Raw genomic sequence first — 13,768 nt, forward strand, 5'->3', positions numbered from 1 at the left:
AGGGGAGGTTCTGATGGGGGGCTCCTCGCCACTTGCCTGCCGTTCACCTCCTCACTCCGCTGGCCTGCCCACCTCACCTGCGAGGCCACCCAGAGCGCAAGGCCCAGGGCGGTCACCCCGATTCGCCATATCCAAGGGATGGCTCTGATCACCGCTCTACTTTCTTCATCCTTCTTACTTTGTGCTTTCCATTTAGGGATTTTTTATTTATTTATTTATTTTTGCTGACCTGTGCAGCCTCTAACCACAACTCTGTGAAACTGCAGAAGTTCTCGGAGTATGACCAGTTGGACTCACTGCACAAAACTGTAACTTGTGCATATATCTATAACTATAGAAACATACTATGCAAAAGCCTAGTTTAATGCAGCATCAAGACTGATACATGTATATTATACAAAGTGCTGTACACACAGTGATTAAAAGCAAGATATTCAAAGGTATTTAAACACCTAAGGATGCAGGCAAGTACCTGGTGGGATTTTTGAAAGTACCTAGAAAGCACAATCTTCCATGAAGTTTAAGGCAACTAAGCACTTCCTGATGAGGCAAGCATTAGAAAGATTTGATCCACAAAGAATCCTGATGGTCAGACGTTTTTGTTTAGCCAAATTACAATGGTTTAAAAATACTTTGTACAAATGCATTTTTTTAAATCAAGATTTTTTTAAGCAACTATCTCCCAACATTATAGTGGCGCTGTGCACACATGAAAAACTTGTCTCACTCCATTTGATATATGAATGCAACATGTGATAGACCATAGCTCTAAGGAACCTCTGCCTCATTCCAGGTATCTGAAGATTTATACAGAATGAGGCTAGGCTCCACTGAAATTAAGATTATTATTAACAAGATTGCCAACTGTAAAACCAGGTCAACTGATTTTCCATCAGGATACCTTTGCCCAAGAAGTCTGTATTAACTTCTGAGTATGTTACTGTCATAAACAGATAGTAGGAGTTAATAGAACAAAAGTCCTTTATATCTCTTTTGACTGTAAGGGGTTAACAAGTTCAGTAAGCCTGGCAGTCACCTGACCAGAGGACCAATCAGGAGACAGGATACTTTCAAATCTTGAGGGAGAGAAGTTTCTGTGTGTGCTGTTAGTTTTTGGTTGTTGTTCACTCGGGGCTCAGAGTGAACCAGTTCGTGCAACCAGGTTTCTCTCCAATCTCCCGATACAGGCTCTTAAAAGTTCAAAATATGTGAGTACTAGGTAGGATTAAAGCTAGTTAGGCTCTACTGTATTGTTTCTTTATGTTGCAAATATTGTCGATTTGGTGGACAGACGGGAGTTTATTGTGTATTGGCTGGAGAAGTTCAAATTTATATTTTGGCTGAAAGGATTTAATTTGTACTTGAATACTTAGGCTGGATGACGGGGTATTCCCAGTGTGCATAGCTTGAAAAACCTGTACCTAATCCATCTTAAATTTAAAAGATAATTTTCTGTTTTTTCTCTGAATTAAAGTTCTTCTTGTTAAGAACCTGATTGTTTTTATCTGTGAGACCCCAGAGGACGGTCTGAATTCCATCCAGGAATTGTGGGGAGAAAGGGAGTGAAGGGGGAGTAGAATAGGCTAATTTCTCTTGTAGGATTACTGTCTCTCTCAGAGAGAGTCTGGGAGGGGGAGAGAGAAGGAGGGGAGAAGGTGCATTTTCCTCTCTGTTTAAGATTCAAGGAGTTTGAATCACAGTAATCTTCTAGGGTAACCCAGGGAGGGGAAGCCTGGGAGAGGCAACGGTGGGGGAAAGGGTTTACTTTCCTTGGGTTAAGATCCAGAGGGTCTGGGTCTTGGGGGCGTCCCCGGGCAAGGTTTTTGGGGGTCCAGAGTGTACCAGGCACTGGAATTCCTGGTTGGTGGCAGCGCTACAGGTTCTAAGCTGGTAATTAAGCTTAGAGGAATTCATGCTGGTACCCCATCTTTTGGACGCTAAGGTTCAGAGTGGGGAATTATACTATGACAGTTACAATGGAAAATACTGAAATAAATGACCCGGTCAGGAAACTACAGTTTTTATGTTCCCGAGTCTATTATACTATTAAGTTTCACTTTTTAGGAACAGCAAATACTAAAAAAAAAAAAAAAGAAAAATAAGCAGATTTGCAATCAACATAGCAGTATAACATCAGTTACTTATGTCACAAGTTTCACAATCAGCTTCGTTACATATCAGTTTTCTTTGTTACATCACAACTGAATTCAGTGACAGAACTATATCAGGTGGCTCAATGGTAAGAGTTTAATATCCAGTTTCTATAAACAAACAGCTTTATTTTTCTAAAGGTGAAATGCTCAAAATTTTTTCACTGCACAATTAAAGGAAAATTAATACTTCCTTGTAAATTAACTATCACATTTTTTCTGTGCCCAAACTATTCCTTAAAAAAATCCTTCCACTCTTCTCTTCTTTTTTTGGCCTACACTTATAGGATTCAATGACATGTGCATGCCACAAATACAAAGGAATAGGGCAAAATAGTACAGCATTCAAGCCTACTCATGATCTGCCAAACCTCCAGCCTTTCCCCGCCCTGCTTTGTTACTTCATTTCTTACACACACACACACACACACACACGTTCGCACTCTAATCAAAGTTATCCCATGTTCCCGGGTATGGTTGAGGCAGAAGTACTACTCTGATCAATGCTCTACTTCCCTTTTTGATGACGTGCTTCAGACAGCATGCAGAATGCAGATCTGAGGAAAAGTAAACTGGCAGAAAGTGGAAAGCAAAGCAGTTCTACATTCCCAATGCCCAATATTTTTTCTTATTGGTATTAGGCAAGATGAGTTACAGAATGCAGAATGAAATAAAAGAAGAACAGACATATGTATAGACTCAAGAGGGTTTAATATACAGAAATATAACCTTAAAATTACATTTCATGTTCAAATATTTTCTGCCCTGCAATGTGGATTTCATTGTATAACATGAAGTTCTTGTACAAAAAAATACTTACTTCTTCCAGGACAGGTGAATTTAAGGTTACAGGTTTGTACAGGGTGAGAAAAGGAAGGACCGGAGAGACCAAGAGCAAACAAAACAAATGATACGTAAGGAGAGAAATTACAGAAGGAAACCAAAGAATGAGGCAGGAGGGGGGACAGAAAAGGAAGTATAGAAAAGAAGATGCAGAAGTTGGGGGTGGAAAGAGGTATTTTACACTAAGAAATAGTTTCTAACTGATCAGACAGTGATTTCTTTCCCTAAGAGGTCATTCAGACACAAGGAAGTGCAAAAGTAATCAGGATATATTGTCAGGTAGGAAAATTGTAACAAAATAAAAAGATGAAAGGGAACTGATTTTATTTTGAATAAATGCTTCCTGACTGCACCAATTCCTAAACATTTTCTCTTTGTTTTCAATGGGGGAGACTGAAAGGAGGAGGGGAAGATCTCTAGAACCCCAAACTGCCAATGTTAGTCACTTCTTTACCATCCTCTCCATCTCCCTTCTAGACACTTTCCTTCCCCATGCACTGACCCAAGAATTTGTACACTCAATTTAAACTGCTGTAATGCCAGTGCCTACCCACAGCTTTGTCAGGCTTTTCATTTGGCACTTAAACACCCTCTACTGTTACCCTCTCTGAGAGACTTTACAATTACTAAAATATTGTGCATAAGTATACTTCTACTTTCAAAATTACGATATTACTAATGTAAACTTATAGATTATTTGCAGTTTTAAAATGCAATGAAATTTGCAATAATTGCCAAACAGAATTTAAAAATTTTAAAACCTACCTTTAAACTAGACTCATAGTCTGTATTCACTTTGAACATAAGCCCAAGTCGCAAATGAATTTCCTTGGCTCGACAAAAGCTGGGATCAACATAAAGCACCTCCTGAAATGCTTTAATCGCCCTGGAAAAAAAAACATTAAAAAATTGCAATATTTTATGCAATGTTACTTTATAATCAGTGCATTTTATTTATTTATCTTACATAATAAAAAATTAAAAGCAGAAAATTGTTATGGGTAAACACATCAAGATCAATTTTATGTAGAAAGATGGTAACGTCACTTTTTTGTTGCATAGTTTTCAGTGTTTACTTCAAGTGTTAAGAAAAATCTGTACTTCTAACACGCTAGTGGTCTACAGATCTAACCTAAAAGTTCAACTCTTTTCATTCAATAGGAGAAATTGCATGACATACTGTTTGTTTTTGATTAATATTTCAATTTTTTTTATTTCAGAAAAGTTGGACAAAATAAGAAGAATTGGTAACAATATTTATTACAAGTTAAGAACAACAAGGTGTAGACGGTATGCTCCACCTCTGCCTCTGCTCCTGGCTGGTTACAACTACCTGGGAGCAGAAGCTGGTGGTGAGAGTAGGAAGACAGAACCAACATTAAAAGTTCAGGAGTGATCACCCACCACTTTCACAGTGGCCTCAGGCATCTTCATTTACAGAACTCTGTCCCCCACTCCTCAAAACACATCCGACCAGCTACTCAGTTGCCTAAAGAGTCAATTGCTGCCCAAGTTCTCTCTCCAGCATCAACCCCCTCCCCTCCAGTTGCCCAAGCATGCTCCTATACTTTTGCCAATCCCCCCCGAACACCCCCAAAACGTGGACAGTGTGGTAGGAGCAGACAGACTCAGGATATCATTTCCTAGATTATTTTTATTCACAAGACCTCGCTACCTTAGCCAGAGATGGTAAACAGAAAAACTGCACACAAGCAACTCTAGTTGCAAAACCCCTCTGCTAAGACACTACTAACTGCCTTTTACCCAAGAAGTAGCTCACTCTGATTCTTGGTTGCAGTGTTGTTGTAGCTGTGTTGGTCACAGGATATTAGAGAGACAAGATAAGTGAAGTCTTTTATTGAACTAACTTCTGTTGGTGAAAAAGGAAGCTCGAAAGCTTGTCTCTTTCCACCAACTGAAGTTGGTCCAATAAAAGATATTACTTCATCCACCTTGTCTTTCTAGCTCTTGGTGTCAGTCCTGCCCTTGGCACACTATAACCTGTCTACACAAGGGAAAAATATATATTTTATCTCACTTGTTTAAAGATGTTTTACCTAATATATTATCCAGCATATTAAGTAATTGGTCCATCGACTTTAACAAGGTTTTAGCTGCTAACTGTAAACATAAGATTCCTGGTTACTTTTTCCTAGTCTAGATAGAGTCTGTAGGACCTTGTATCCTACCAGAACTCTCACCTGAGAAGTTCCTTAGCCAAAGTCATGATGAATAAATTTCCTCACAATACTGGCAAAAAAGGTACTCTAGTTCATGCCAAGATACAAGTTCACACTATGCAGGCATTTTTACCACTGCCTCATTTAATCTTACACTGGAGCTGCCTGAGTGGGCAATAGAGATGAATCACCATTCAACTTTCCTATGGAGTTAGCCATATTAAAGTAAATGAATTAAAACTGAAACATATTTCATTATAAACATTCCCCATATAGTGATACGATCTTTAATTACACATACTATTTGTGTCTCATCCAGTGCACAAAATAGACCTACTCTAAGGATCAACCAGAGCTGCGTAGTGAAGGAAGCTGTCATCTGTAGAATCCTTGCCTCATTTGCTGCAGAAGCTGGGAGGTATGTAGTAAATGAAACAGGTGATTGCAGGAAGAGAGAAAAGAGTCTCATGGTTAAGACTGCTGAATGCCACCTTGAAGAACTGGATTCTAACTCTGCCTCTGCCATACAGTTTCTATGAGATATTAAGCAAGTCACTTAAGTCAAACTGTGTGTTCCTCATTCTCTGGGTGGTCGACTCGAGTTTCTGCGGTCCAATTTGCAGAAGTGCTGAGTGCTCATAGCTGCAACTGAAGACAATTGGGATCTGTGCTTTGAATATATGAAGTGGGACAGAATGCTAACTTTGAAAAAATCAAGTCAATATGTTTTAAATTGGGCACCTGAAATCAGTGGATACCTTTGCACTTAAACTGAGTGTCAGTTCCCCATTTCTAAAATGTAGATAAATACCATCTCGTCTCACAAGGGTGGTGTTACCATAAATTCATTTCTGTCTCTGAAACACTCAGATACTGTAATGAGGAGCACCATGGAAAAGCCAGTAAGAAAAAAATACACTTCTGTTTTGTTCAGAGCAGGATTTGATTACTGTGCAGTAAAATAAGGTCTGGGGCAACACACTGAACAAGGAGGAGTAAAAAAAATATTGTTTTGTGCACTGTATGAGGCAGGCGTCCTGTGGAAAAAACAGTATGCAATCAGGTAATTAAAGATCACACTCATAATGCGTGAGTGTAAGGAGGCCAAATTAAGGTTGCACAGGCAACCGTAATTCTGGCATTTCCTAACTTTTGAATGTTTGATTTTGCAATCTAAATAAAGTTCTTTTAACAGTGTGTGTTTGGCCATGTGCACTTTTTAAAAAAAACTAGAAAATTAAATTGAAAAAATACTGAATGCAAGCGAGACAGGATCCCTGCTCTCAGTTCCAGCACTTTGCACTATCCCAATCTGGAGAAGCCAACATCGAAATCCAACTTCATCCTTGTAGCCCTGGACTGGAAGGAGCATGCTCAGTATGCTGTGTAGGAATGATGCATGTGCAGTCCTGTCATACACAGGAGCTGTGAGTAATGGAGGATGCTCAACTGCTCTCTGGGGATGGCTCATGCACAGGGGAGTCACATGAAGGAGGCTGTGAATGGCTAGAATATGTCCTGTGCACATGGAATCTTCAGAGATTTTAGCTGTTACAATCGAAGAAGTCTCCACCGAGCAGGTGCAAACAAGGATATTTCAAAGCCTTATAGTTTGGTCAAGAAGGGGTGGATTTCCACAGGAACAGCAAAAGGCACTTTCCTAACACAAAGGGAACCCTATGTCAAATTTCAAGTCCCTGCTCTAAAACATGGGCATGCTGGAGTTTTTCAAAGGAAGAGTTACAAGAATTTTTCAGCATTGCAAAACATTTTCCCCTGGCCTCACATTTGGAAACAGTTGACCATTTTGGCTGAATTTTAAAGGGGTTGGGGGATCCTGAAGCAGACACCCAAATATTTAAAGTTTAGCAAAGTTATAAGCAATTAAAACCAGGGTCTTATAATGGGAAGTGTTGTGCAACCTTCACAGGCAGTAATACTAATCCTGCCTATTACTGCTCACTCTATTCTTAGAGCTAGAAGAGAAATACATCACTACATATTATTTAAGTAAATCTACCTGGTTATTCCCTTGACATCATAAGAAAATACTATATTTTTTTATTACTGGTTTATAAATATATTTGTCAGCTCTTAAACAGCTGTGTTACTCCAGTAAAGAACACTGGTTAAAATATTTGTTTTAAAAAAATAAATCAAACACTAGTAATGCTGCCAGTTAGACCCAACAACTGTGGGATCATCAGAACACCAAAATTAAATACAGATACAGTTCAATTCAACTAGATGCCTATGGAATTTGTTATTTCTCTTGTTTTACTTATTGAGTTACAGGTTTTATTTAATATGATGCACAGGGCTTTAAGAGCTACTGAAGTCAATGAGAGTCATAAAGCTAACTTCCTATTAACTTCCTGTCCGAAGTATACATTTATTACATGGATTAGTCTACTGCCGTGCTTTAGTTAATATAGATTTTTAGATTCCTGTAAACAAAGCATTAAAAGTAAAAGGGAACTCTCTCCAACCCAATGAAGTATTCACCAAAATAAATACAGTACTGTAAACCAAAGGTTAGGTTGGTAAAATGATTCTTCAGAGATGATCACAAATAACTGGACGTAATGTAAGATGGTGTAAAGGCTTGTTAGAAATGTATTTTTATAACATTACGTATAGAGTAAAAGGGATATGCCCAATTTAAATTGAGAGGAAGATGTGCTAAAGCTCACTGTCTGCACTGTACCAAATGGTTTAGCATTATACACAGCTTTGTGTGTGTTATAATTTTTTTTAAATTATTGTTCTAAATCTAAATTAAGAATGGGTTGTGTGTGTGTCACACTGTCCTATGAATATCAAAGAGATACATATACCTATACCCTGTCATAATGGATTTTCAACAATGTCTTTCCTCGTCCCAGAATTTATTTATAGCATGAATATTTTTAATTATCATAGCTAGGGTACTAGGATCAGCTAGAGCTTAGGCTGCCAAATAGTTCCCTTTCAAAAGCCTCCCTTCCCACTAACACCGCTGCCGCCACATTTTTAGACAGTTAAGGATTTTTTGAGGCTAAAAGTAAAAAATATACAATCCTCTTTTGCTCAAATATAGTGCTGAAAGAACTGATTGCCAGATTTGGACTTTTTGCCTAAGTGAGAAGATGTATTATTTTGAAGTGCCTTTTAATATTTCAGTGGAAAGTAATTTTGATTTAGCAGTTAAAGAGTCTTTGGGGGAAAAATGTGCTTCACCCACTTGAAATAAGCTTTGTTTTTAACTGTATCAGTACCTATAAAGAACAATCTGTCAATTAACTAAAAGGCAAAATGTGATCCACATGTGGGCATGGATATATATTTTTAAAAATAACAAAGTTTTAGTTAAGGTTTTCATATTGAATGAGGCAGGGGTTCATAGAAGGATGCCTCATATAATGCAGTGCTCAGTTGTGCACTGAATGCAGCAGAGAGTTACAACGGCTCATTTAGCATGCATAGAATTGTGTGGTAAACTTTATAAGCCCTGGACATAAAGGTTTGTGCCTACCACACAGAATTAAAGAATGAAAGGTGAACACACAGGAGGAAGGGGGCCTTTGACATAGTATACAACTAATGTAGATTGGAAAATAGTGGTGTTTAGTGAAAGTGTGTCCAATTATGGAATTTTTTTCTCTTAAAATGGAAATCTATTAAAAACTAAAAGTTAAGAATGCTTACGTAAACACGTAAAAGCTAGGAAATTCCTGGGACAATGTTATACATTCAACTTCAGTTCTGTTCCCTGATGCATTACAACATGGACTATGACCACATGCAAATATCTCAAATATAAATGCCCAGACAAACCCCAACATTATGCTTATAGTAAAAAAGTACAAATTGGTAATATCACAGTTAAAAATATTACAGGACTGCTGTAATTATCTCCAAAAAAAGCTTTACAAACCCAGAAATTCAGACTTCAATATTTCTTTTTATCCTCATCATTCAAAGTATGGCCCCATGTCTTCTGTAATTCAGATCTTCCAAGGCTTGCACTAAATATGAAATTAATTTCTTCATGGGCTTTTCTATGGAAGCCCATCAATGTAGTAGTATCTGAGCCTCTCAAACATCAATTTATCTTCACTATTCCTCTGAGATAGAGTATCATCAACTTTACAGACAGGGAATCAAACCACAGGCAGATTTAAGGTAGAAATTTGCAGCAGTCTTCACTAATTTTAGAATGATTACACTACAAACTTCACATATCTAGTTTTAAAGAGTATTAGCATTTTTAAATGGCTGTGACGGCCTTTGAACATATAAATAACCCTCAAAATATCTGAAGGTAGGTGGGTAAATATTATCCCTATTTTACAGATAAGGAAACAGACAGAAAGGCTATGACATGGCTAAGGCCACACAGTGAATCAGTGACACAACAAGAGATTAGAACCTGTGATTGCTTAATTCCCATTCCTGTGCTCATTGCTCCAGACCGTACTACCCTACTACCAGAGTAGCTGAACACCCACAACTTGTATTGACTTGAACTGCTCTTATGGAAGCTCAACTTTACAAAAAACATGCCCTAAATGTCGCAAATTGGAACACAGAAAATGAGGAACGAAAACAAAATTAGTAACTACCTGCAAATTTAAATAAAAACTTAAAAAATTAACTCATTTTCTAAAATTTTCCTATATTCAAAACTAATAAAGTAGATTTTAAGCAATTCTGCTTTGAGAACTAACTAAAATGGCTTTATTGGGTCCAATTTTTATTTGCTCAATGATTTTGTATTAAATATGCTGGGTTTACCAATAAAATGTTTTCCTACATATAAACTCAACCTGGAACTAGAACCAAGCTGCATCCTTTCCATTCCATGTATCAAACATAATAAAGATTCTGCAGACCAAATTAGACCCTCAGTTATAGCCACACAACCCTTTTGTCTTCAATGGATTTGCAAAGGGGAAACTCATTCGAATTTAGAAAACTCAGAAATTAGATTTTATTGATATACAAAGATTAGAATCCAACTCACTCATTCATAGCTGTGCTGGCTCTCTAGGACTAACAGAAATTGAAAAACATAACACATTTAACAAGTGTTACTGAAATATTCCTCAAAATGCTTTTAAAATAGGGGATCCATAAATATTATGCTGCATTTGAAATTAACACACATATAGCTGACTAATGTATATAACAGGGATCGGCAACCTTTGGCACGCGGCCTGCCGGTTTGTTTACCTGCCACGTTTGCAGGTTCAGTGGGGGCTGCGGGAAGCAGCGTGAGCCGAGGAATGTGCTGGCCGCTGCTTCCCACAGCCCCCATTGGCCGGGAGCAGCAAACGACAGCCAGTGGGAGCTGCGATCGGCCAAACTTGCAGATGCAGCAGCTAAACAAACTGGCGTGTGGCTCGCCAGAGTAAGCCCCCTAGTGGGCCAGGACAAAGGCTGCCAATCCCTGGTATATAATTACAAAATACGTCAAGAAAGACATGAAGTGAGTTATTTTGTATGCTATTATCTATAACCAGACATGGTTAGAGAGACATACTGCAGGCTATTCAACATGATCACAAGATCAGTATTACCAAAGGCAAATGATCTAGTAATCCAAAACCATTAGACCAATTTCTGTCCCATACCAAGGTCTGCATCCAGAATTATTTGGGCCAAGGAGACTTGCAGTTTCTAGGTACTCAGCTGTCTTACCTCAAAGCTTTTCTATGATTTAACCAAAAATGGAAGATTAGATACTGGATGATAGCCAAACTGTTGCCAAATGTAGGTTGCTTGCATGAAGACCACTTAACAGCTTCCTTGAGAGACACCTTGGCTTTCCTAAAGTAGGAGATAATCGTCTCAACCACCAATTAACCAAACTCTTCCACACTGGTTTTTGTTAGCAACAGACTTTGCTCTCCCCTAGGCCTTCAAAAAGACAAGAAGGCCATCATTGATGGGAATCCTTTAGTTCAGTGTCCTTCCTAACACCTCTAAACTCACCAAAAGACAACTTAGGCACAGATTTTTTAAGGTATTTAGGTGCTGCTGTGCTCAATATTTCAATGCCTAACTGATTTAATAGTCCAAATGTCATTTTCAGAAGGGTATTAGGCACCTAGGAGGGCTTTAACCTTTGTTCTCTCTGGATAACAATCAGCACCCACAGTACAGCAGACTTGTGCTGAATCTTCTTTATTTGATTTATACACTAAACAAATTTCATCAAAAATGGTATGGATTCCACATTGTAGCCAATAGAAGCTATCCACTACCACATGAATCTGGTCAGAGACTCTGCTGATGCTATGGCGAGGTGGACAACTTTTCAGCAGTGGTGTACCTAGTCTTCATATATTCACTCTAAGGTTTTGTATCACCAGTAATACATTTTAACGTTTTTAGAAGGTCTCTATAAGTTTGTAATATATAACTAAACTATTGTTGTATGTAAAGTAAACAAGGTTTTTAAAATGTTTAAGAAGCTTCATTTAAAATTAAATTAAAATGCAGATCTTATCAATTTAGTGCAGTGGTTCTTAACCTGGGGTGCACGCAGATGTCCTTTCTCGGGGTGCGAGACATGAGGATAATGGTGGCTCCACCTTGGTGAATCTTCTGAGCAACTTGAGGTATGGTCACCGGGTCAGGGGAGCAGAAGAGCATTGCCTTCTGAGAGTCATTGCCTACGGCTCTCCTGGAGCAGTATATGGGAAGCTTTCTGTTTGTCTGGGATGCAAAGAGGTCCCATTGGCAAGTACCAAAGATGTTGATCAGAACTGTTCTGTGTATTTTGCATTCATGGTCTATGTAGAGACTTCTGCTTAGTGTGTCCTCTAGGGAGTTCTGAGCTTTTGGGAGGTATGCAGTCTGTATAGTAACCTGATTCCTGACACACTAGTTCCACAGTCTGACTGCCTCCAAGCATAGGGAATAAGCGCTCGCTCCTCCCTGTTTGTTTCTATATACACACCATGGCAGTGATATTGTCTGATATAATTTACACATGTGGAGGTAGCATATGAGGGGAAGGAAGGCCTTGCAGGCTAGGCAAGCTGCTCTGAGTTCCAGCAAGCTTATATGCAGTCTGGCTTCCTGTGGTGCCCATGTAACCTGAGCTGTGTGGCGGCCCAAGTGAGCACCCCATCCTGTATGTCTGTCACAATGGTGGCCCTCATGGTAGGACTGAAAGGGATCCCCACCGTAAGTTTGGTTGAGTTGGATCACCAAGCAAGAGAAGTCAGAAATCCTGAGGGAACAGTGACTTTGGGGTCGATGCAGTCCCTGGTCAGCTGGTAGATCAAATGTAGCCAGGCTTGTAGGCATCACGAGGGGAGCCTAGCGAAGTGTCACATAGGTGCATGCACCCATATGGCTCAAGAGAGAAAGGCACCAACACACTAGTGTGGGGCTTGCAGTTAATGCAAGCAATCAAGCTGTCCATCGCATAAAATCTGTCTGCTGGAAGGAAAACTTGTGCTAAAACCGAGTTCACCCTTGCTCCTATGAAGTCTGTGTGAGAGAGACATAATGGACTTGTCTAAGTTTATGTAGACATGTAAGAAGGAATCAATGAGACTCTACTGCAAAGCCAACTTCATGTTGGTATTCTCTCACTAGAAGCCAATTGTCCAGGTATGAGAACATGTTATGTCGCTGGCATCACATCTGGATCACTACTACAGCAAACTTCTGTGAAGACCTTTGGTGCTGTCTCATGACTAAAAAGGGAGGACACAAAACCGGGAGAGCTCCTGTCCAATCCCGAACTGTGGACACTTCCTGCATGATGGATGAATGTCCATATAGAAATATGATTCTTTCATGGTGAGAGCTGCGAACCGAACTCCCTCCTGAAGGGAGGGATTATGGACGCCAGTGTAATCGTCCTGAATTTCAGCTTTTTGATGAAAATATTGAGCTGTTGAAGATCCAGGATGGGTCTCTGCCTCTCGCCATTTTTTGGGGATGAGGAAACATGGGAAGTAGAATCCTCTTCTCTGATATTGAGGCAGGACACTCTCTATCGCACTCTGGAGGACTAGCAAGTCTGCCTCTTGTTGAAGAATCAACTGATGGGAGGAGTCTGGGGGAGGGGATTGAGGGGGGAAAAGTTCTGCGGAGGGAAGGAAAAGAACTCTATGGAATATTCATGATGGATAATCTCCAGAACACAACAGGTTGTGGTGATCCTTCTCCAACTGTGGGTGAAGGCAGCGAGGCGGCCTCAAAGACCACAGGTGGCAGAGGAATCTGTGGTGGTGTGCAGATCTTGACCTGTGTGTCAAAAGTGGCCTTTGACCTGCAGCTGGAAGTACAGTGAAGATGTGATAGTGGCTGGAGCTGGGAAATGGCTCTCTGGGATCTCAGTTGCTTGGGAGGATGTTCAGGTAGACGCTGTTAGTAGTAGGGGTAGAAGGAAAGTCACCATGGTCTGAAGGGCTGTTTTTGATATTTTCTCCTGGGGTCTGGAGAATAGATTCCCAGGAACTTCAGAGTGGATCTTGATTCCTTCACAGAATATAGATACTCATTCATCTTGTCATTGACCAGACTGGACTCATCAAAAGAGAAGTCCTGCATGGTATTTTGGATCTCTCTTGGGAATCCAGATAACTGAAG

General features: G+C 39.5%; 1 protein-coding gene across 7 annotated transcripts in view; it reads right to left on the bottom strand.

Moving 5' to 3' along the window:
- KDM6A (lysine demethylase 6A) overlaps nucleotides 1–13,768 on the bottom strand; it is a 287,206-nt gene that overhangs the window by 117,795 nt on the left and 155,643 nt on the right. For all 7 annotated transcript variants that reach the window (XM_075059516.1, XM_075059508.1, XM_075059521.1 and 4 more), the window contains one exon: nucleotides 3,759–3,879. In XM_075059516.1, coding sequence (XP_074915617.1) covers nucleotides 3,759–3,879 — 121 coding nt within the window. The remainder of the gene's footprint in view (nucleotides 1–3,758; nucleotides 3,880–13,768) is intronic.

The sequence above is a fragment of the Chelonoidis abingdonii genome, chromosome 1 (assembly GCF_003597395.2).
Source record: "Chelonoidis abingdonii isolate Lonesome George chromosome 1, CheloAbing_2.0, whole genome shotgun sequence".
In the NCBI taxonomy this organism is placed as follows: Eukaryota; Metazoa; Chordata; order Testudines; family Testudinidae; genus Chelonoidis; species Chelonoidis abingdonii.